Source organism: Adiantum capillus-veneris, chromosome 28 (assembly GCF_014529385.1).
Source record: "Adiantum capillus-veneris isolate H3 chromosome 28, ASM1452938v2, whole genome shotgun sequence".
Classification (NCBI taxonomy): Eukaryota; Viridiplantae; Streptophyta; class Polypodiopsida; order Polypodiales; family Pteridaceae; genus Adiantum; species Adiantum capillus-veneris.
Window position 1 is genome coordinate 110,546,958 of NC_140958.1, and position 21,608 is coordinate 110,568,565.

Genomic DNA, 21,608 nt, shown 5'->3' on the forward strand with positions numbered 1-21,608 from the left:
TCCTTGGTTCATTACTTGATAAATATCATTGCGTCACCGGCTACAAGATTCTTAGCACTCACAAACACACTCCATCTTGTCGTAGAAAATGCCTCTTCTGCTGGAGCTTGTCTGCAAGACTTTAGATTGGTCATCTCAGAAACAAAACCATAACTTGATAAACTCTATTGTAGAAGTTTAGTGAATCTCCATGCCACAAACCTTGATAGATGTGTCAAAAAGTCTAGACATGGTCACACAAGTCCTTGGTTCAAATCTTGATAGATGTGTCAAAAATTTCAAACATGGTTACGCAAGTCTTTGGTTCAAATCTCCACTCCATTTAGAACATGAAGATAATCCAAAGCTAATATACATGCGTACATTGAGAGACCGCAATGAGAATGGCACTTGGCTCAATGTAAACACAAATTCTCTGTTGCCTCAATACTTTGCAAAAGTTGCATACGAAAATGAGCAGGTAAGTCAAAAATGTTTTGACTCTCCTTGAAATAAGGGAACCAATATAAATAAATATAGTATAGGTTACTAGAAGGATGAAAATATTCCACTTGGTATTCGATGACTTCCATAGAAAAGCTATCTCAAGTAGCATAACCGTCTTACCATTGAAATGTTAGTGGAGAAATCGATTTGCTTCTAGCTATAGGGCTTCAACAAAAGCATGCTACAGCCTCCAAGCTCAACATTTGTGTCCTAAATGTTGACCGTTTGGTAAATCACATTTTAGTACTGATGTATATAAATACAAGTTGCAAACTGAGCACCTCCAAAAAGTTAATGCCCCTCTTGGTAGTTTCTTGAATTTCCCTTAAACCATGAACATGCATTCCATGCTAGTGTCCACATTCAATCACGCCTACGAGAGATGTCCTACCATCTCCCACAACTCGCCACTAGACTCTAACTCAGGGCCGAAAAGACGCCAATATTTCAACTTTCAGCCGTTATGTTTGAACTTCTCACTGTGCAGTTCAAATTTTGCTTCTACCATTTGCCCACTACCAATGTGTTGAAAATTTTCCTACAAAGGGATACTAAATTTAACTTTTAAGTTTTAAGGTGCGTGCCCACTTCCAATATTTCATACATTGACCTACAAAGGAATACTTAACTTTTAAGGTGCATGCTTGAACAACTTTCAAAATCAGATGGCTCTCAAAGTCCATGGCATATGCCCTAGGCCCCTAGGTACAACTCAAACTCTGCAAGGCACTTTCAGCAGTTGCCCTTCCCTAGGAAAGGTTTGCAAAAATATGTGCAAGGCTAGCAACAAAGGAAGGGTGGGAAGGGTTGAGTTGCTGGGATCAAGTGTATTTGTAACAGGTTCAAATTGTAGATACATCTCCTAACGGTTTAATAAAAAAATGCATTCATTATGACTAAGGAGACAAAAACGATAACAAAAAGGTAAAGAAAGAGAAAAATACAAATGTAAAATGATGCACATATTGCATTCACGCTTGACCACCTCTTTATACAGACATTCATAGTCTATTGACACAAGTCTTATGCCAGACTAAAAAGGGCACATTATAATTTTCTCGATCTTTAGCTTGAATTTGGAGGATTTCCTCATATTTAACTCTAATTTTTGTGAAATTATATCAATTTCCTTTAACACAAGCTCTGAGTCTAGCTAACACTTTGCAAATTATTAGCCGGTTAAAACTCCAAGTTTTTTGCAAGCACTATTGTTCATTATCCTAAATTCTAACCAATGTCAGTGCTCAAAATTAAGTTTTTTTTTGTGAAAACTAGAAAAACTAGTGGGTTTTCTCACCTTCATATTTAAAAATTGGAAACAAATTTCAAAATCTACACAGAAGATAACACTTCTAAAACAACTCATAGCCATTGACAAATTTTTTCGATGGTTTTTTAGGAGAATTTTGAGCTATTATCCATATTTTTGCACAATTTTGTTCAAATTTTAGGTGTAATATTTCCTTTTCCTCTTTCCCCTAACCAATGTAATTCAATTTCCAAGCATCATGAGTGTAACTTGAGACACTCTTTCCCAAACAATTATAATGCTCGATAAAACCTACAAGCAGGTTTGGTCACCAAAATTTGTGTCACTATTTTCTACCTTGCGTTAAAATTTGAAGGATTCTGCGTTTTTTTGCATCAGAAATGCAAACGTTTTTCAAGAAAAGATTTTTGAAAACCGCCCATTACTTGCAAAGGCCAACTTTCCCGCCTTTATTTTTCAAGCAAACTAATAAGAGATAACCTGAATTTATGCAAAAACATATAACTAGAATGCCCGTGAAATATAACGTTCAAGGAGGTTATAACCACATTTTTACATTTCAATTAGGGATTCACTACAAACCAAAATATGTGAGTATTATTTATCATCGCTCAAAGACAAACATTTTTTTCCCCTTTCAAAGCAAAGAAATTAGACATCCATGATTTTATGCAAAATATTAAGCTAATTCTCTACTATATGCAAATTTTAATCTTGTAAATTAAAATCCAATTGAGATTACAATTGAATTGTTTTCAGATTTGGGAAACCTTCCTGTGGAAAGTTGAAGAGGTAAAGTGACTAAATGTAAAGGTTTTTGAATTCCCTTATTACTAACCTCTTTAGATGTACTGGTCTGGCCAGCAGCCCCCCTCCCCCTCTCTCTCTCTCTCTCTCTCTCTCTCTCTCTCTCTCTCTCTCTCTCTCTCTCTCTCTCTCGTGGCCGAGAGCTGCAAGGCACACACACCGGAACAAGGAGAGCTTGCCATGTGTCAAGGGGGCCGAAATCTCTTCCCCTTTTATTATAGTATAGATATATCAAAATTTATAGTCAAGATCACACTGAACCTAGGTTTTTTCCAAGCACGTTAAGCACGTAGAAATGGAATTTTCAAGTAATGGAGGATCCCACAATGACATTCAAATTTCACAAACCTTACCTTTTCACGCGTAAATGTAACAAAAGATGCATATATTTTCAGCTCAAGCATGTTAAAACACGTAATCCCAAAAAAGAGTCTTTTAACTTACAGTTCTAGCCTTTAAAATTTTTGAAGGAGAATATATAAAATGCTCCGTGTCAAATTTGGAAAAAGTAACAAATTACAAAGACATGCTTAAAATTTTCAATTTCTTTTCTTACATATCTTTTCTTGTACTAAGACAAAACCAAAGAAAACTCAAAAAAGTGGTAGCCTTGAAAGATAGCTCTTAAAGTCAAGACCCCACCCTTCCAAAAATGAAATGATTTCTTTAAGTTTTTTAATAATTTCAAGCCCTACTTGTCGAAAGATGTATGTCGGAACACTAGGAGATGAATGACCTTTCATGCTATGGCTTGTTTTAACAAACCAATAAACCTAAATCACAAAGGGGCAGAAAGGGGCACATACAATTCAAGCATGTAGAGTAGTCTCGCATACTACCCATTTCAGACCCTTTAGTGTCATATGTAAAAGCGGTCAAAGTTTTGTACTTTCTAGATACTGCCACAATGAGAAAAGGTGACATTATTCACAAATATACTAAAAATCTCTATGCTCGGCTTTATTTCTAAAAGTACTTTTTAAGTTTAAACAACATCAAATGGTGCATCCTCTACCATTCAAAATTAGATGTAGGTTATCATAAAATCCTAGATGTAGTGATTCAAAAGCATTGTCAAGGACACTACTTTTTGACCACCTTTTCAGCTCTTCAATTATCACAACTATCTGTAGATTTTTCGCAAACACTATTGTTCATTATCCTAAATCCTAATCATCACCCTAAATTCTAACCAATGTCAGTGCTCGAAATAAAGTTTTTTGAAAACTTGGAAAACCTACACGTGGAAAAATTTTGGAGGTAAATCGACTATATTTGAAGGTTTTTTCACTAGACTTTACAGTTTTTCTCACCTTCAATTGTAAAATTAGAACTAATTTCAAAATCTATAGGTAGGATCACACTAACCCAGGGCTTTTTAAAGCTACTAGTAGACATAGAAAGACCCTTTCTATAATTTTTTGAGGAGGGAACTTTAGAAACTTGAGCCGTTTTTTCATATTTTTGCACTTTTGCTCAAAGTTTAAGCATGATATTTCCATCCTCTCAACATAATTGTATTGTTGAGTTGACTCTTTTTCCAAAGAGTGAAGGACTTTGTGGTTTTGCATGAGAATGCAAATAATTTTGGCGCTTTTTTTTCTCCAATAAATCTAGTCTAGACCCCGGAATTTTTGCTAAGGCAAAATACACCATCGGTTGGCAGCACCGAACTATAGTGTAACCCCACATATATCTTTTCAAATTTGCCTCTATTTTTTATTTTCCTAGGCAAGAAAACCTTCAAAATTGGAAAAAATAGTGCTAAAAACCTTGAAGTGTAGCCAATTTACCTCTTAAAATGTTTTCCAGAAAAATAAATAAAGATTTACGAAAAATGTACCCTATTTGTCGAAATTTACAACTACAATGCCCTTGATATGTTAGGTCTAATGAAAATATAACCAAATTTTTTCTATTTCAACTAGGCATTTACATTACAAACCTGAATATGTGAGTACAATTTACCATTGTTCAAAGTAAAGTCAATTTCCAAAATTTAATAGCTGAGATCACACTGAACCTAGGTCTTTTGCAAGCATCTTAAGCTCAGAGAAATGGAATCTTTTAAGTCATGGAGGAATTTCCATAACATTCTACAATGACATACAAATTTTCACTCACCCCATGTTCCTTTCAAATACAAAAATTAACAACAGACCTTTGAAATTTGAGTCACTAGACCAAATTGTTTTCTCATGATGCACTAATTAAGTTTATTTGCAACCGTAATTGATTGCCGATGGACCTTACATTGGTTTATCCTTGGGTGTACCAATACATACTGGTGGAATGCAAGCATACTTTGTACCTTGCAAGAAGACCTTGTCTGCACCTCGGGCTACCAAGCTATTCCTTTTTTGGGTATGATTATAAGGTTGAAAAATAAGAGGGACCTTGTGCATCTCCCTCTAGACACAATCAATCACCTTTGGATTGTCTGTAGTATTAAAATTGATGAGGATATTATAGAGAAAACTTCTTACAAGTGATTCAGACAAAAGAGAGATGCCAAAAGAAAGAGAAGTCTAATTGAATAATATTCCTCAATTATCATGAATTATACACCAATGACATAAAACAAGTGCAGATATTATATTCAAAGCATAGAATGGCCTTCACTCCACAATAAATTAGCTCCTTTAGTGACCCAACATTCAACAACTGGTGCATATTGGTCTTTGTTGGCCCTCCTTGAAAAGGGAAGTGCAGTGCTTTGTTGCGCTTTTTTGAAATAGTCGTTGTGGATAGCATCGAATTTTCCGGAGTAACACTTGAGTTTGCACTTGTTACTAGAATCTTCTCTCTTTTCCTCAGGGCATTGCCTATGCGCATTGTGTGTGTGTGAGGTCAAATTGGTGGGTGGGATGTGTGGTGGTTTGATGGGGGGTTCACTTTGGGCAGGTGTTGTGTGTGCATTTGTTTCGTTTTTGACTCTAGGTTTTGCTCGTTTGTAATGCTCGTGGCTGCGTTCGTTGTTTCTATGTCTATGTCATGAGGTTGGGATGATGCTTCTCTTCCAGAATTCACTGCATTTGTCTACCTGTTGGCATGAATCCACTGCGTCACCGACTTCTTCTCCTTGCTCCAGCTTCCCCGCTTGTAGTCACTCTGACAATTGTTGCGCTTCGGCGAGCAAAGTGAAAGGAGAGTTACTAGAGCAGAGTGAGAGGGGAGTGTATGTGATAGGACTTAAGGTAATGAGGCTATCGAAAGGGCACTCACCATATAGCAACAGAAGTCAAGGGCCTAGATTGCCATTCGAACAATTACACAACCAGGCAATTCCCTCCTCACGACTACAACACTCACAGGTCCATTTTCTGCAGCCTTCTATCAATGCATATTTTCTAGAGTTGCAAAACTTAGCAATCCATGGGTGTCGCAATAGAAAGTGTTCGACCAGCTTGCCAGGCTCGGACCTAACGTCTTCCACTTTGTGTTGTCATCTCTGTCACAAGAACACAAACCAAGGTCTTTTTTCTATGACATCAATCTTCTTACCAAGCCTCAGAAGGTTGCTTCAAGCCAAAGAGAGCCTTTCAACATAGACTTCTCCTTTAAGTCACCATTAAGGATGGCTGATTCCATCTGGTACACAAACCACCGTTGATAAGCACTCCTAGTAAGACCAGCTGAATGTGTCAATACCAAGACACTGATTAATTACCAATCGAGCTTTTTGCTTGTTTGTAACGTTTACTTTAGACTTGAAGATCCACTTAACACCAATGACCTTCTGCTTTGGCGGTTGGGAACAAGCTCTCATGTCCCCTAACGCCCTCTGCATAGCTTGCCTCCACTCTACCGGTGAATGGGCCCCCCTAACCGAAACAGGCACCTTGTGAAGGCAGAATTTACTTGCCATAATCACCAGGAATGGAAAATTGCAACGCGGAACGGCGCATGGAAAGGCGCATGAACTGCCATTCCTGTTTATGGATACTCGCGTCTAAAACACACAACGGGGATTTGGAACCAGAAGTTGGAATGGGAACAGGGATGGAAGCCTAAAAATGGCCTTTCCCTGAAACTATGGAGCCTCTCGCGGATCTGGAGGATACTTTTGTCGCACCTGAATCTCAAACGAGCGTCAATAACCAATTCAGTACCTTCAATATCTGTTCAGAATCAGACTGCTCTATAGGTTCTTCATCTGGAACTGACTTTGGAACTGCTGCCTCAACAACCAGCACAATAGGATCACAAACAGAGATAGCAAACTGCTCTCTGGCTCTCCAAGTAAAAGGACATCTGGAGTCCAGGAAGAAGGTCGAGGCACAAAAGCCTGCTCTGAAGGCACAGCCTCTCCAAAGACAAAGTCTCTTTTACCAAAATGCCGCCTTCAGCTCAAAATCATACAGCCTAAAGCCTCTGGGAAGAGAGCCATAGCCAACAAATATCATCTTCTGTGGTTTGAAGTCAAACTTCATCCTCTGCTTTTTGGTAATGCGGGATCACATCCAAAGATACAAACAATGGGTTACATCTTACTTTTTGGCAAAATACATGTCAAATAGAGTGGTTCTAGGAAACGACTCAATGGGAGCCCAATTGAGGATGCACACAGCCATAGCGACTGCCCCCCTCCAAAGCGTACAACAAAGATCTCAGTGCTCAAGCATAGCCCGTGCCATCTCAACAAGTCTTTTCTTGTTGTGCTCTTACACGATTATGTGAGGTCGGATATCAGCATGCTTGATTTCATCCTCCACACAAACACTGTACAAAAGAATTGGATACGAACTTCTCCAGCTTTGTTAGCAAAGACTATCCTCACCCCTAATATCACCCAAACCCTCAATGTTGCTAGACCTTTGTATAGAAGTGAGCCGCTCTTCCTAATCAAACACCGAAGGGAAAACAGGCATGGCTCCATGCATGTCGAATAGAGTTCACAGCTGAGGACAAAGGGAAACAACGTTTGGGGTTATATGGGGTGATTTGAAATTGAGTATAAATAGATGGTGCAATGGTCTCTGGCTATCTCTGCATACATGTAGACGAATCTCTGAAAATAGCCACAATGGCCCATGAAGACTTGAACGACTAAACACCCCACGCAACCATGAACAACAAACCCCTAGCAAGTACACAACATTATACAGTTCCTTATTGATTTACTGGTCATTAATTTTACATAGAGAAAATATCTTTCCACTGATACATAACACTGGGGCAGCAGCATACAGCACCTTCTAAAACAAGGAGCTCCTTGTAAGCAGAAATAACCTTGTACTCTGCACTAAATCCATGATCACTAACCCCAAATACGCAATATGTATAAACTAATAAGCTGCACAGCTCAAAAAAAATCAGTAAATTATAGCCGAACGCCAAACCACTGCACAGTGCCCGACCCATCAGTCACATCCAGTTCACATGCGTTCTCGACCAGATATGTCACAGCGTCATCTAGGTTATCAAAGCTTGCCAAATCAGTTGGAAGTGACCTGCCAGGCCAGTTCTCAAGCCAACTCCTCAATCTTGCTCGAAGTTCCTCTAAATTCACAAACAACTCATCTTTTCCGGGCTCAATAAGCACATAGTCCTCGCAATCTCCATAAAGCGCAGACCTTGAACCTAGCCTAGAGAATACCTATACATAAAGAAAAAAAAAATTAAATCCCTAAAACTGGAGCCTCACACCACACCACGACAAAAAATTCAAATCAGATCTGTCTGACATACTTGTCTAAAGATACGAGCCCAAAAATAATGAAGAAACTAAATAATCTCTCCCTCTCTCTCTCTCTCTCTCTCTCTCTCTCTCTCTCTCTCTCTCTCTGAAAAAGTAGCTATATAACGAGTAAAAGTAGACCTCTATGGATGCTCATGTCAGCCCATCACCCAGATGAAGTACAATACTCTAAGGAAAGCCAATGTGCACAAGCTATCTGTACATCACGGCGATGTCTTAGTCACAAGAAACATTTCGTGTGTTTCATCGTTTCAACGTATTTTGTTTCATTTGGTCTCGAAGATTTCGTGGAGTTGTAGGATACATGATATGTAGAGCTTAGCATTTTGACAGTGATTACATAAGCGTTAATCATGTTGGTATTGAACGGCATTCCATTGTAGAATGTGCTAAATTTCAAACCATGTAAGTCAATAGCCAACTATCGGAAACATGTGGTGTATAGCCAATGAAAGATGTAACATGACACGACTTTTTGTTAGCATTAACAATAAGTGTTAGACAGTTATATATAGTATATACCAATATGGTGTGTGTGTGTGTGTGTGTGTGAGAGAGAGAGAGAGAGAGAGAGAGAGATGAAATGAAATCATATATTAACGTCTTCAAAAGGCCAAAATGACCTATGAGACGAATCTGTTACATACTGATAAATCTGATACCATGTCTGAGTACAAAAAAAGAGATACTAAATTGAATCTAGAAAGTGTTACTAGCTGGAACTGTGTGGGGTATGTGTGATCACTGATACTATGGGTGATGAATCCATCCTCATCTGTACTCTGGATGTCGAGATAGTATGGCTCGAATCCGTAGTCTCCGTCGATGCTGTGAAGCTCCTCTCCTCAATCGTGGGCGTCTCGATCTCCCTAGCTCCAAGGCTCGGTCAATGAGAGTACCACGGGTGTGAGTATGAGCTGAGCTTTGCAATGGTGGCTGCTCCTCTATCTGTCCAGTGTCTGGTGTGAAGAAATCAGTAATCTGTCTTTGGTCTTTGTGTCTGTGTAACTCAAGTAGATACAGTCCAAGACATCTCTGGTCCTGATAGCTCAAGACTCTGGAGAAGGGTCTGAAGCCTTCTCTTAATACACAATGGAAGCGACCCTGTATCTCGTAAAACACTGTGCACTGACATATATAATGCATCTCCGTCTCTAGCTCTGTATGGCATAGGCGGCATATCCTGTTAGTTACTGGTATCCCTCTGAATCTACCAGTCTCAATCTCAAACTGGTGTGAAGATGTCCGTATCTGACCAATGGCACACCGTAAACCATGAGATAGATGTGTATCCATATAGCTGGGTCGAATCACAAACCCATCCCCTATGAGTTGGAGAAGATGCGCTCTATAGAAATCCATCTTCATGCCCAACTCTTGTGTCAGCTCTATCCATGTCCTCCCGGTGTCCAACTGGTCAAGTCCTGGCGAATGAGTCTAGTAAACTCCACATGTGTAAGAGACAATGATGGTTCATCAAGGGAGTACTGGAAGGGAGGCAAGCTGTCCATGCTGAAGCCATGTATCTGAAACCATGATGACATCTGCGCATACCAGCATGATGTGTCCCCCTGTAAAGCTAATTGTTTGGAGGACCCAAGGGCCAATCTAGCATATCTATCTCTGGTAGTATCCCATAAGCCGTGTATAAAGGAGACTGATCTGGTAAGCGCCTCTATCTCCATAGGGGGGGCTGCTAACTCCGCTCTAATGATCTCATGTGGCACGGAGGCCTTGGCTCTAATGTCGAGAGATCATAGATACCAAGTGCCTCTCCATACCTCTACACCCAACTTGACCCACAGAGGGTCCTCAAACCTGGACCCCATAAAGCATAGCTGAAGCTACAAGGTATCAAAGATTCAAAGAGCCAGAGCTTTGTTCGGGGTTCTTGGAACTGAACGAGCACATCCTCTCCAATCCTCCCAAGGCCGAATACGCTCTGGTTAGTCTAGACTAGAGCCACTTGAGGGCTTGATGATCAGTACGAACAATAAAATCTCGACCATACAAAAAATGCTTCCAATGCTTTAGCGAATGAATGATAGAGAGAGGTTCCTTTCATGCAATGACCGATTCTTTCTGAACTATTGGACTGCGTGTTTTATCCTCTTTCAAAACATAGTAAGATTAATGGCAAGGAATACTCTGCTCACAGCAAATGACCACTAGAGAGGCTCCCTCGAGAGTGATGGTGAGAGTGTTTTCTTTCCAATTGACTTGTGGATCAATCTCACGGAACCACAAAATGCCGAAAATCATATCACAACCAAAGAGAGAAGAAACAAGAAATTTGCCACGAGAACATGCACGACTCACACAAAGTGGCACATTTAGACCAGGGTAGTTTTTGTACGTCGAACGTAGCGTCTCGTTCCGTTCAGTCTGTCCCGTGCCCGTTCCGTACGACTAGTACGTTCCCTTCGGCAGTTTTTTTGGCGACTGTTTCTAGTCGTTGGCCCTTTTGACTGTTGAACACACCTTTTTAGGTAGTTTTGGGGCCTGAATTTAAGCAGTTTTGTCCTCATTGTATTCCATTGTTGGGGCTCCCTTGAGCTTTGGATGCTCCCCCTTCCACATGAAGCCCATGTGACATTGGATGCCACTTCTCTCATGCTCTAGCTTCTTCCTATTTAGGTAATGCCTCTCCAACTTGTTCTCCAACACTTACAAGCTCTCAACTCGACGATTTTCTACTTATCATTTTGGTTTATGTAATGCTCATCCTCTTGACTCTTTACAGTAATTTGTACAAATGTCAAGTCTCTTCAAGAGTAAAGTTTAAACCCAAGAGCTTAGGCCTTAGGCTTAAGAATTATTTGTTTTTTTTATTTTGAATGTACATGACGTCATCGTAATCTCAAAATTTTTTAGTTCATTTAGTACCGCACATCTTCGTACGTATACAAAACGTACGGGACCGTACGAGACCACCCTGATTAAGCCATTCATGCAGGATGGAAGAGTACATGCGCGGAGCAAATGAAGAAACCGCAATGGGATCTGCTGAAATAGGTTCTAAGCGTGCCTTTTTCAAGAGAATCCCTAATCACATGATTAATACTATCAGAATCAAACAACACCATAGCATGTTGACCATTCACATCACCATATCACTTAATGAGAGACTCATCTGGATGATCATTAGAAACTTGGGACACATTAGTTTTCTCATTCATGACACTAACAGAAGATGTAAATTTTGTGGGTTCTTTTGTGGGTGTTGAGGGTTCTTCCTTAGAACAATCTCTTTTCATGTGACTTTAGTGTGTGTCACAAGATGGGCACCACGTGCCAATAGAAAAGAACAGACTGAACAGACTTTTAGCACTTCGATAACAACTGAACTGAGAGAGAGAGACGACACACGACATAGAGTGGCGGAATTCCACCCCAGAGATTATTGGCCCCAAACCTTGGAAGTTGGCACCCCTTTTGGTATTTCTTTATATTGCATCAACACAGTACAAGCCGATACTCTTCGCTCTGCACCTTCTCCAAGAAGAATGCCTGAGAATGAGCCCATGGCCTCATATTTCAAGGCCCTAGGCCCAAAAGCAGTTTACATGAAAAGCCTTAAACTCAAAAGCATCTGGTGCAAAAGCAGATGCCCAAAAGCAGCCAGCGTGATTTACGGAAATCCGTACAGACTGCCACGTCAGCATGTCAACACGAAATCCGGGTTGTCCGTACAGGTCTGCCACTTCATCAACTAGCTGCGTATCTTTTGTGGTCTTGCTTTATCTTCTGTTGCTTCTGCATCTTTACTTAGGGTTTAGACCCCTCAGTCGAGATATGCAAGTCGGCTCCGTTCTTCAGAGCCTTAACACGTCAGCAATTTGTGACATCCCCCCTTTCTTGAAAGAGAGTAATTGTCCGCGATTACAACATATCTGCAAAACAACTCAAGTTAGCTCAAAAATTTCCAAGGGACATTCCAAGGGACAATAAATTTGCTCTTTTTTTTTGTTAAGGAGTTGGCTTCTCCTTTCGGCTCTTTTGATCAAGGAGTTGACTTTTCCTTTTAACTCTTTTGATTCAGGGAGTTGGCGTAGTAAAATTAGCCATCACACCCAGACTGCAATGATCTTACACGGGTGTCTTGATGTATTAAAATTACATACCCAGGCAATCTCATCCAATCAGGAATATTCAGTGGTTGAAACATCACAATGCAACATAAATGCTCACATATGCATGTTACAAGACACAACGAACAGCGCCGCTGAGCACTCCCCCGAGACAAACGGTCTGCGGTATGAAGCTACTCAACGACTACCTCGTCACTCCCCTCGCAAATAACCTAAAAAGGTCCCGGCCATGAGCTCAGAGGACTGTACAACCAAACGCTCCCCAGACCGCAGTCTGTGTCACTTGGAGGTTCAAACATACAACCAAACGCTCCTCAGACATCGACCTGCGTCATTCGAAGGTTCTCTAGCATACAACGAAATGGTCCCCAGACATCGGCCTTCGTCGTTCCAAGGTTTTCAAACATACAACGAAACGCTCCCCAGACATCGGCCTGCGTCGTTTCAAGGTTCAAACAATATAAAATAGAATTTCTCACTTCTCCACCCGGGAGTACAAATCACCAATCAACGAAACCATTATTAAAACCAGAGTCAAACAATTCAAATCGGCACCAAGACAGGTTCAAAACAGAGACCATCCATTTCAAACAAATTCCAAACAGGATCACCAAACAAGCTCTCAGATAGATTCTCGAACAAAATTCAAACTTAAGAAAAGTAACCTCGACATCAATCGAGATCGAAAAGTCGACTAACTTTCCATCCTGAAACCTACACCAAAAATTAGGGTTAGGTTCCTTCCATGAGGCCGTAGCTGACCACAGCATGGTCCACAACTGCTTGAATAGCCGAAAAAAGCCTCGACAGACAGTGTTCCTGTGGCGGTGATGGTAGCCGCAAGATATACCAATCACACTGAACCTCCAAGGTTTTTAGCTCGAAAAGAGACACCTACTGAGAGATGTCGAGTAGTTTCAAGTTATTTCAAGTCATAATCTGCTAGGGTTTCCACGGCAAGCATTTCAGGATACCCCACTCTGCCAAAAGTTGCACTCCGAAGGAAGATGTTAGAAACCATATAGCTTCGGGCAAAAAAAAATTCTTGAAAGCTTGCCAAGTCCTTGGAGTGTGCGGCTTGGTAGCTATAGACTTTCACCATTGCATGGCATTGCCTCTGAGAAAAACAACAACTCGAAACAAATCTTTGTATCCTTCTCTTGCAAGTGTTCTTTATGGCTTATGCCCTTTAAGACATGAGTGGTGAAGACGGGAGCGTGCTCGATGCGCGATGAAGTAAGGGTGGAAGTGGCTAGTAAGTCCGGGGTCGGGACCCGAAGATACTTCAAATAAAATTCCAGTAGTCTCTAGTTTGCTCTGTATGCTCTTTTGTAGGATTGGTATGCTTTTAGAAAAGCACACGCCTGATGCTCTAATACCACTGTCACAAGACGGGCACCATGTGCCAATAGAAAAGAACAGATTGAACAGACTTTTAGTACTTCAATAACAACTAAACTGAGAGAGAGAGAGAGACGACACGCGACACGGAGTGGCAGAATTCCACCCCAGAGAGTATTGGCCCCAAACCTTGGCGCCCCTTTCAGTATTTCTTTATATTGCATCAACACAGGACAAGCCGGTACTCCACGCTCTGTACTCTCTCCAGGAAGCATGCCCGAGAATGAGCCCATGGCCTCATATTTAAAGGCCCTAAGCCCCAAAGCAGTTTACATGAAAATCCTTAAACTCAAAAGAATCTGGTGCAAAAGCAAATGTCCAAAAGCTGCCAGCGTGATTTACAGAAATCCGTACAACTGCCACGTCAGCAACGCAATCTGTACAAGCTGCCATGTCAACATGTCAACGCGAAATCGGGTTGTCCGTACAGGTCTGCCACGTCATCAACTAGCTGTGTATCTTTTGTGGTCCTGCTTCATCTTCTACTACTTCTGCCTCTTCACTTAGGATTTAGGCCCCTCAGTCGGGATATGCAAGTCGGCTCCGGTCTTCAGAGCCTTAACACGTCAGCAATTTGTGACAGTGTGACACTTAAAACATCATCTTTCCTTCCCATTTTCGGTTGTTTATTCAAGACTTAACCAACCTCCTACTATTCCTTGAGCAGATTTTTCATTCGATGTCAACTAAGGGATTTCCTGAGTTTTAGCCTTTTCTTTATTATCACTGTTAGGAGAAGAATTACATGCTCTAGGTGTAGTGGAAGATTGAGAAGGAGAGAGACTGTGGTTCTTACCATTGTTCTTCCACCCCTCACCCCATCACCCCTTCCCACCTATTTCGTTTCAGTTTCAATTTTTCAGTTCTTTGTACTTTTTGTACTCAAACATTGTATTAGATTCACCATTTTGTAACAAATTGGTCTCATAAGTCATTTTGGCATTTTGAAGACGTTAATATAACATTTCATTTCATTTCTCTCTCTCTCTCTCTCTCTCTCTCTCTCTCTCTCTCTCTCTCTCTCTCTCATATATATATATATATTTTTATATATATATAGATGTGTGTGTCCGTAGTTGTGTAGACCTATAGGGATGCTCATGTGCGCTTGTCACCTGGAGGAAGTGCAATGCTGTAAGAAGAAGTCAATGTGCTCAAACTATTTGTACATCATGATGGCACGTACAAGCAATGTAAGATAAACCACCGAGGAGCAATATTCGTGTTTTTTAAACTGGTTAAAATTGCATAATCCCGGATAGATTCCCGGATTGAAAAAAAACCGGCAAAATTTTACAAGTTTTAGTGTAAATACCGGCAAATGCATCAAATTTTGACCTAGCAAACTAGAAGTGTTTCAAGTGTGCCCTTATTTCTTCAGTTAGCAAAAAAACTTCAGGCAAGCCCTGCCAAGGAGGTGATAGTGCCACGTAAGGTCCCCTATGAACTAACATCCACAATGTGCCTGCTAATGCCCAAATCCTGAATGCTTGACCAAAGCTGTGACAGGAAAGCATATGAACATTGAAATCCTCACATCAAGCAAACACTGTATACTCCGAGGAGTCGAGGACGGTAGGAAGCCCTATCAGTGTGTAGCAGGATGACAGCCCAATGCGTACCGAATACTCAAAAAAAGAGACTGTAGCTCCTGATGTTTCACAAGGAGGCCACATCCACTCTCTTGAATCTCAAGTCGGTTGTGACAAAGGGCGGCCCTCCCAAACCCGCAGGTGCCAAGATGGGACATCCTCAAAATGGAACAATGGAATCCATAGATGCCCTCTTGCCACATGAACCAACTACACAAACGGACTGCAAAGTGAGAGCAGGCAAGTGCTCTCTCCCCTCAAAGATCAACCTGTAGTAACCACCATGTCAAGGGTCGAAAGGACCTTGGAACCACACCAGGCATAGATAGGCAAGTAGGAGTAGCAAAGAACCTCCACCAACCATCATGAATGGGCAAGTCCCTCCCTCTCTTAATGACTCCCCGCATGCCAAGCATTGGGAATAGCTGCCTCAATCTCAGCCATACAAATAGCAATCCCTCTGCTCACCCCAAACTCTTGGCCGACAAATTCAGCATCTATCAAAGAAGCCTCCAACCAGTTAAGCATAGAACGAGCCGGTCTGTCAACCCATCTGGCCCACTCAATACAAATCCTCTCGCAAAACTGATGGTCATCTTGGTCCTAGACATAAGAACTCCACACCAGCGGTGGGCGCTCAATCTCCTCCAAGCATCTCGGCTCCAGCCGAATTATACCACCTCTCATCTCTCTGAAGACACGCACCAATGATCTCATGAAATGAGAAGCTCTAACTGTACAAAGAGATGCATCAATGAATAAGTATCTGACATGGGTCGCCTGTGTCGAAAGAACCAAAGCGAGGGATCACCGCTAATAGGGACTGATACACGAATAACTTCCAAGGCTTACTACCAGGGAAAGACTTCTGACAATGAGCTTGGAAAGCAAAGCACGACCCTGCATCTCCAGACCAATGATACCCAGTCCGCCCTAAGCATGATAACAGTGCACCAACTATAGTAAATTTCTTACACTGTCCCTCAAGGACCAACAGTATCTTCTAAGTGACTTTCCTTTTGAAGTGTGCTTGCTGGTTGAAAGGCTGCAACTTGTCTCAAACCCTCAGAACAAATAGTGATGTGGAACACTCATGATGGCTACTCTAGTGACTTGAGCCCAAGGAGCTAGTGGTCAATTTTCTTGCAACACTTTCTATCAACTAAATCTGCAACCATCAAAGTTGTGTGAAAGGCACTTGTTCTGAAGCGTGAATTGTTTGCAGAAGTTTGACTTTGGGTTACCTGTCCCACAGGTATCTAACCTCACCAGCGACAAGGCCAGATAAGCTGGACCTTCATCTCAACCTGTAGTCGCCATGCCTCCATGATATATTACCATAGCATAGTCAGGAAAGAGTAGAAGCTTGAGAGCTCATTGAAGAACATTGACTGCCCAAATGTTTAAATGCCACTGAAGTCACAAGATTGCAATGATGCTCAGTGGCAAGTAACAAAAGCTTGCAAACAGCTTCGTACTGCCTCATTTGAACTTTCTGACAAGAATGCGGAAGGCCAACAGCAAAACGAGGCGGTGCTTTTTCCCCTTCCCCCACCAAGTCTTTGTTTTGATTGATGACAAAAAGATTAGCTTAAGCTTACCGGAGAGACAGAAGAACATCGAGGGTGCACGGAAGGTTGCGTGGCGATAGAGGTTGAGACGGAGGTGCCGGCAAAACGTGGGAGCGGGAGAGCTGCTTGGGTGGTAACGTCCTTGCATTCGCCCTCTCTACTGGGAAACAAGCCACCGGGTGAGAATGCAGTGAGCACCACCTTAGCCATCTCTGCTTTTCATAAGCACACGACTAAAATTGGCATGATTTGGCATGGGGATCCTTCAAATGGTTTATATGGTTCCATGTGTGTGATCTTGACCCTCCGATCAACGAGTGAACTTCAAAAACGCAATGTGTGTGTGTGTGTGTGTGTGTGTGTGTGAGAGAGAGAGAGAGAGAGAGAGAGAGAGAGAGAGAGAGAGAGAAGAAGAAGAAGAAGAGAATTTTAACGTCATAGGAAACTATCCCAAGAGACCTTAAAGATCTATCCGATGAGGAGAGTTGAACTCAAGACCTGTTATGAGAGAGAGAGAGAGAGAGAGAGAGAGAGAGAAATGAAATGTTATATTAACGTCTTCAAAAGGCCATAGTGACCTATGAGACCAGAAAGTTACAAGGTGGTGGATCTGATACAAAGTCAGAGTAACAAAATAACAACAGTACAAAACAAAAATATATACTATGGGATCCTAGATTGGTTGATGGGATAGCTGAATCACAAGAGATCTAGCATTGGTCGTTGGCAAATCTCATCAATCTCCTCCATGGTTAGTAGTCTGACCGGGCGTTGTGCATGCCTGGCCAGCGTGCTTCGAATCTTCTGACGTAGCCTCCGTCGATGCTATGTAGTCCTCCGCAGTCGTGGGCGCCTGGATTACCCCAGTTCAATCGCTCGATCGATCAGTGTGCCTCTGGTGTGAGACGAGGGGGAGCTCTGTTGTGGGAGTGGCTCTTGCGACTGTTCCGTGTCTGCTCTGAAGAAGTCTGTGATCTGTCTTTGAGACTGGTTAGCCTCGCCATTCATCAGGCTATCTCTGTGTCTGCGCAACTCGAGCAAGAACAAACCGAGGCATCTCTGATCTTCGTATCCCATGACTCTTGAGAGTGGTCCAAAACCCTCTCCTGAACAAGCAATGGAAGCGGCCTCGTATCTCCTAGTAGACGGGGTAGCGGCATGTATAATGCAGCTCTGTCTCACGCTCCATGTAACACAAGGGGCATGTCCTGGCCTTTGCTGGTACTCCGTTGTATCTCCCATTCTCAATCCGCAGCTGGTGAGAAGATGTGCGTAACTGGCCAATAGCACATCGTATCCCATGAGACAAGTGGGTATCCATGTATCTGAGTCTCATCACAAAACCATCTTCCGTAAGCTGGAGAAGGTGGTCTCTGTAGAAAGCCATCTTCGTGCCCAATTCCTGTGCTGGTTGTATCCATGTCCTCCTGGTGTCTAGCTGGGTCAGGTCTTGGCGGATGAGCTTGGTGATCTCTGACTGTGTAAGAGTGAGAGATGGTGCATCCAATGAGTACTCGAATGGTGGCAGCTTGTCTATGCTGAATCCATGCGCTTGAAACCATGATGTCATCTCCCCATACCAGCATGTTGTATCTCCTTGTATGGCTAACTCTCGAGAGGACTCAAGTGCTATGCGAGCATATCTGTCTCTAGGAAGTTCCCATGTGCGGTTTATGAAGGAGACTGATCTGGTGAGCGCCTCCACCACTAGTGGGGGGGGCGCTAGCTCTACTCGGATAATGGCCCGTGGTACTGATGCCTTGTCTCTAATGAGCCGCGAGATCATAGAGACGAGAGGTTTCTCCATGTTCCCCCATCCATCTGTGCGACCCGGCCTCCCGCGGTGATCCAATGAAGGTCCCCATATCTCAGCTCCATAGAGCAATGCTAAAGCCACCAAAGTGTCAAAGAGCCTGAGCTTCGTCCGGGGCTCCTGAAACTGAACCTGCGAACACATCTTCTCCAATCTACCCAATGCTGCGTGGGCTCTAGTCAGTCTGGTCTCTGTTGCTCTTCTGATTGAGAATGCAGGTCCGCTAAAAACCACTCCAAGGTAAGTGTAAGCATCTGTGTACTCCGCAGTCTCATGGCCGTATGTGAATGTAAGTGCTGACCTCCTGATCCACTGTGGGGTGGTATTAAACACCATAATGTGAATGTAAGTGCTGACCTCCTGATCCATTGTGGGGTGGTATTAAACACCATAACCTTGGTTTTACCAAGGTTGACAGACAAACCACTTTCGTGGGCAAACCTATGCAAAGCATCCAATTGACGTTGCATTCCCTCTGGGGATTCGGAGATCAACACTATATCATCAGCATATAACAAAAGTGGAATCCATGTCCCTGCCAACTGTGCACCTCTATCCCCATCGCTCTCAATGTAGTCAGAAACCTCATCCACATACATACCGAAAAGAGTAGGAGAGAGCGGGCAACCCTGCTTCACCCCAATAGTGGACTGAACCGGTGTAGAAAGTCCCTCAGGGGTGCGTACATGCCCTACTACTGATCTATACAATGCCATGATCCCCCAAATGAGCTCTGTGGGTACTCCCATTTCTTGTAATCTGCGCATCAATCTAGCTCTGGGTACTGTGTCAAAAGCTTTGCGGAAGTCCACAAAGCTACAATAGATCTATCTCCCATGAGATCTACCTTCCTCGATGATGGCCCTGAGTGTCAAGACATGGTCAAGAGTAGAGAAGCCTCTCCTGAACCCTGCCTGCCCAGTTGCATGCATTCCTTCCCTCTCTGCCCATCTACTCAGCTGTTGCTCAAGAATGGATGCATACTACCGTGCCAGTGCGTGTCCAATCATGATAGTGCGATAATTCCCAGGCTCCATGGGGTCTCCTGACTTGAAGATAGGTACGATCGTAGATAGGCTCCAAGTGTCCGGTAGGCCCTCACACATGGCACGGTTAAACATAACTGCTAGAAGCCCTGCTAGTAGGTCTTTGGCATGCATGAAATGCTCAGCGACTAAGACATCATGATCATATGCTCTCCCAGTCCTCATCCTGTCAATAGCTTTCTTCACCATCTCAGCGGTGAAAAAAGCACATGTATGTGGGCTTGGATCAGGGGGGTTGGGGAGGGGCGGCTGTCCAGGTACTGTGTACAAAGATGATGCGTACTGACCCCAGGTCTCTGTGGAGGAAATAGCAGGGGGGGATTGCTCATGAAAGAGCCGCCACGCCTCACGCGAGTCTTGACTCAAGAATAGCTGATATAGATCTTGCTCGAGTCGAGCCAAAAAAGCTCTCTTCTTCCGCCACACCAGGCGTCAGAAGTCAATCTGTGACTGTCTGTGAGTGACGTCCCCCAAAAGCACCTCCCTTTGAAGTCTAGCTCTAGTATAGCGGCACTCCTCATCGTACCAGCTGTTCTGAGGCATGCTCCCTAATCGACGGCTCTGCTCAGGCTGGGTGTGTGGGTATGCTTCTGCTGTTGCATCATGTAATGTCTGTGTCAGTATAGTAGTTAGCTCCTCCAGAGGTCGCCCCGGGTCCTCAGTGCATAGGCGTTTGTAGATCCCGTCCATGTATAAAGAATCCGTCACCCGTGAGAAGGTGTAGCGAGTAGGGGCTGTTACCCGTGGCCTGTGTGCTACACTGAACTGGAAGGAGATGGTCATCGACACCAGAGCATGACCCACTGCCACCCTGACCGGTCTGGGCCCAACTGTGAGATCCTGGATACTAGAGATGAGATTCGGCTGTGCCATGACATAGTCCACTGTGCTGGCTCCATGTCTGTGTGGGAAGCATGTAAAACCTCCCGCACAGCAGGAAATCTCTGTAGGCCGTTCAAGATGGCCAATCCATGTGCAGTGCCCATGTCTATCAGGTGTCGCCCATACTCAGTATATTCCACATCGTGTGATAGTCTGGACATGCCCGTCTCTACAACATATAGCTCTCTTAGTATCTCCTCTGAAGTATCATAAAACACTGCTTGGTGATGGGCAATCCTAGCATTGAAGTCCCCTAGGATGATAATGTCACCATCTCTAGAGAACTCCCATATGTCATCATCCAAAATAGAGAAAGGGGACTGTCCTCTGGGTGATGCATAAACTGATGTACTCGGGGGAAAGTAGCAAATAGCAAGGTAGAGATATCTGCCTGTCTCTGCTTTCGATCTCACCCACATGTACCTAGCCTGCTCATCCATGCGGGCTATATGTATCAGTGACTGCAGATCCTCTCTAAATAACACTGCCACTCCCCCCAAGCCCCGCCCTCTGTGCTCTGAGCGTGTCTCTTGTCTGTAAGTTGTCTCCCACTTGTATCCACTGATGTGAGGCATGGATTGCCCAGGGGCCTGGTGTGTCTCAGCGTAAAAGATGATGTCTCTTCCAGTAAAGCTATCCTCAAAAGCACCCACATCAACACGCATAGATCCATTACAGTTCCAGGCAGCCACTTTGAGTGTGGTCCCATAAGTCTCGCACCGTCATGTGGAGCGTCGCTCTAGTATTACCACTTTTCCATCTCGGTAAAAGGCAATCTTGCCTTTTTGACCTTGCCTCTCTAATCTCCGGCATTACTTCCTGCATATGAGCGATCTGCGAGAGGGTGAGATCATCCCCGAGAAAGATGCCAGTCTCTTTAAGAGTTGGTCTTTTCTTCAAGAAGGACTTCTTCGCTTCCATGGAGGGAAAGTGGAGGATGAGTGCTCT

The 21,608-nt window shown here is 43.1% G+C and overlaps 1 protein-coding gene across 1 annotated transcript; it reads right to left on the reverse strand.

Annotated features, from left to right (window-relative positions):
• Window positions 1-7,652: 7,652 nt before the first annotated feature.
• Window positions 7,653-17,162, reverse strand: LOC147421092 (protein CHLORORESPIRATORY REDUCTION 7, chloroplastic-like). The gene is made up of 2 exons (XM_086504770.1): window positions 16,950-17,162; window positions 7,653-8,162 (listed from the first exon to the last, which is right to left on the reverse strand). Exons 1-2 carry the CDS (start codon window positions 17,127-17,129, stop codon window positions 7,887-7,889), a joined length of 456 nt encoding a protein of 151 aa, XP_086360896.1. The 5' UTR covers window positions 17,130-17,162; the 3' UTR covers window positions 7,653-7,886.
• Window positions 17,163-21,608: the final 4,446 nt, after the last annotated feature.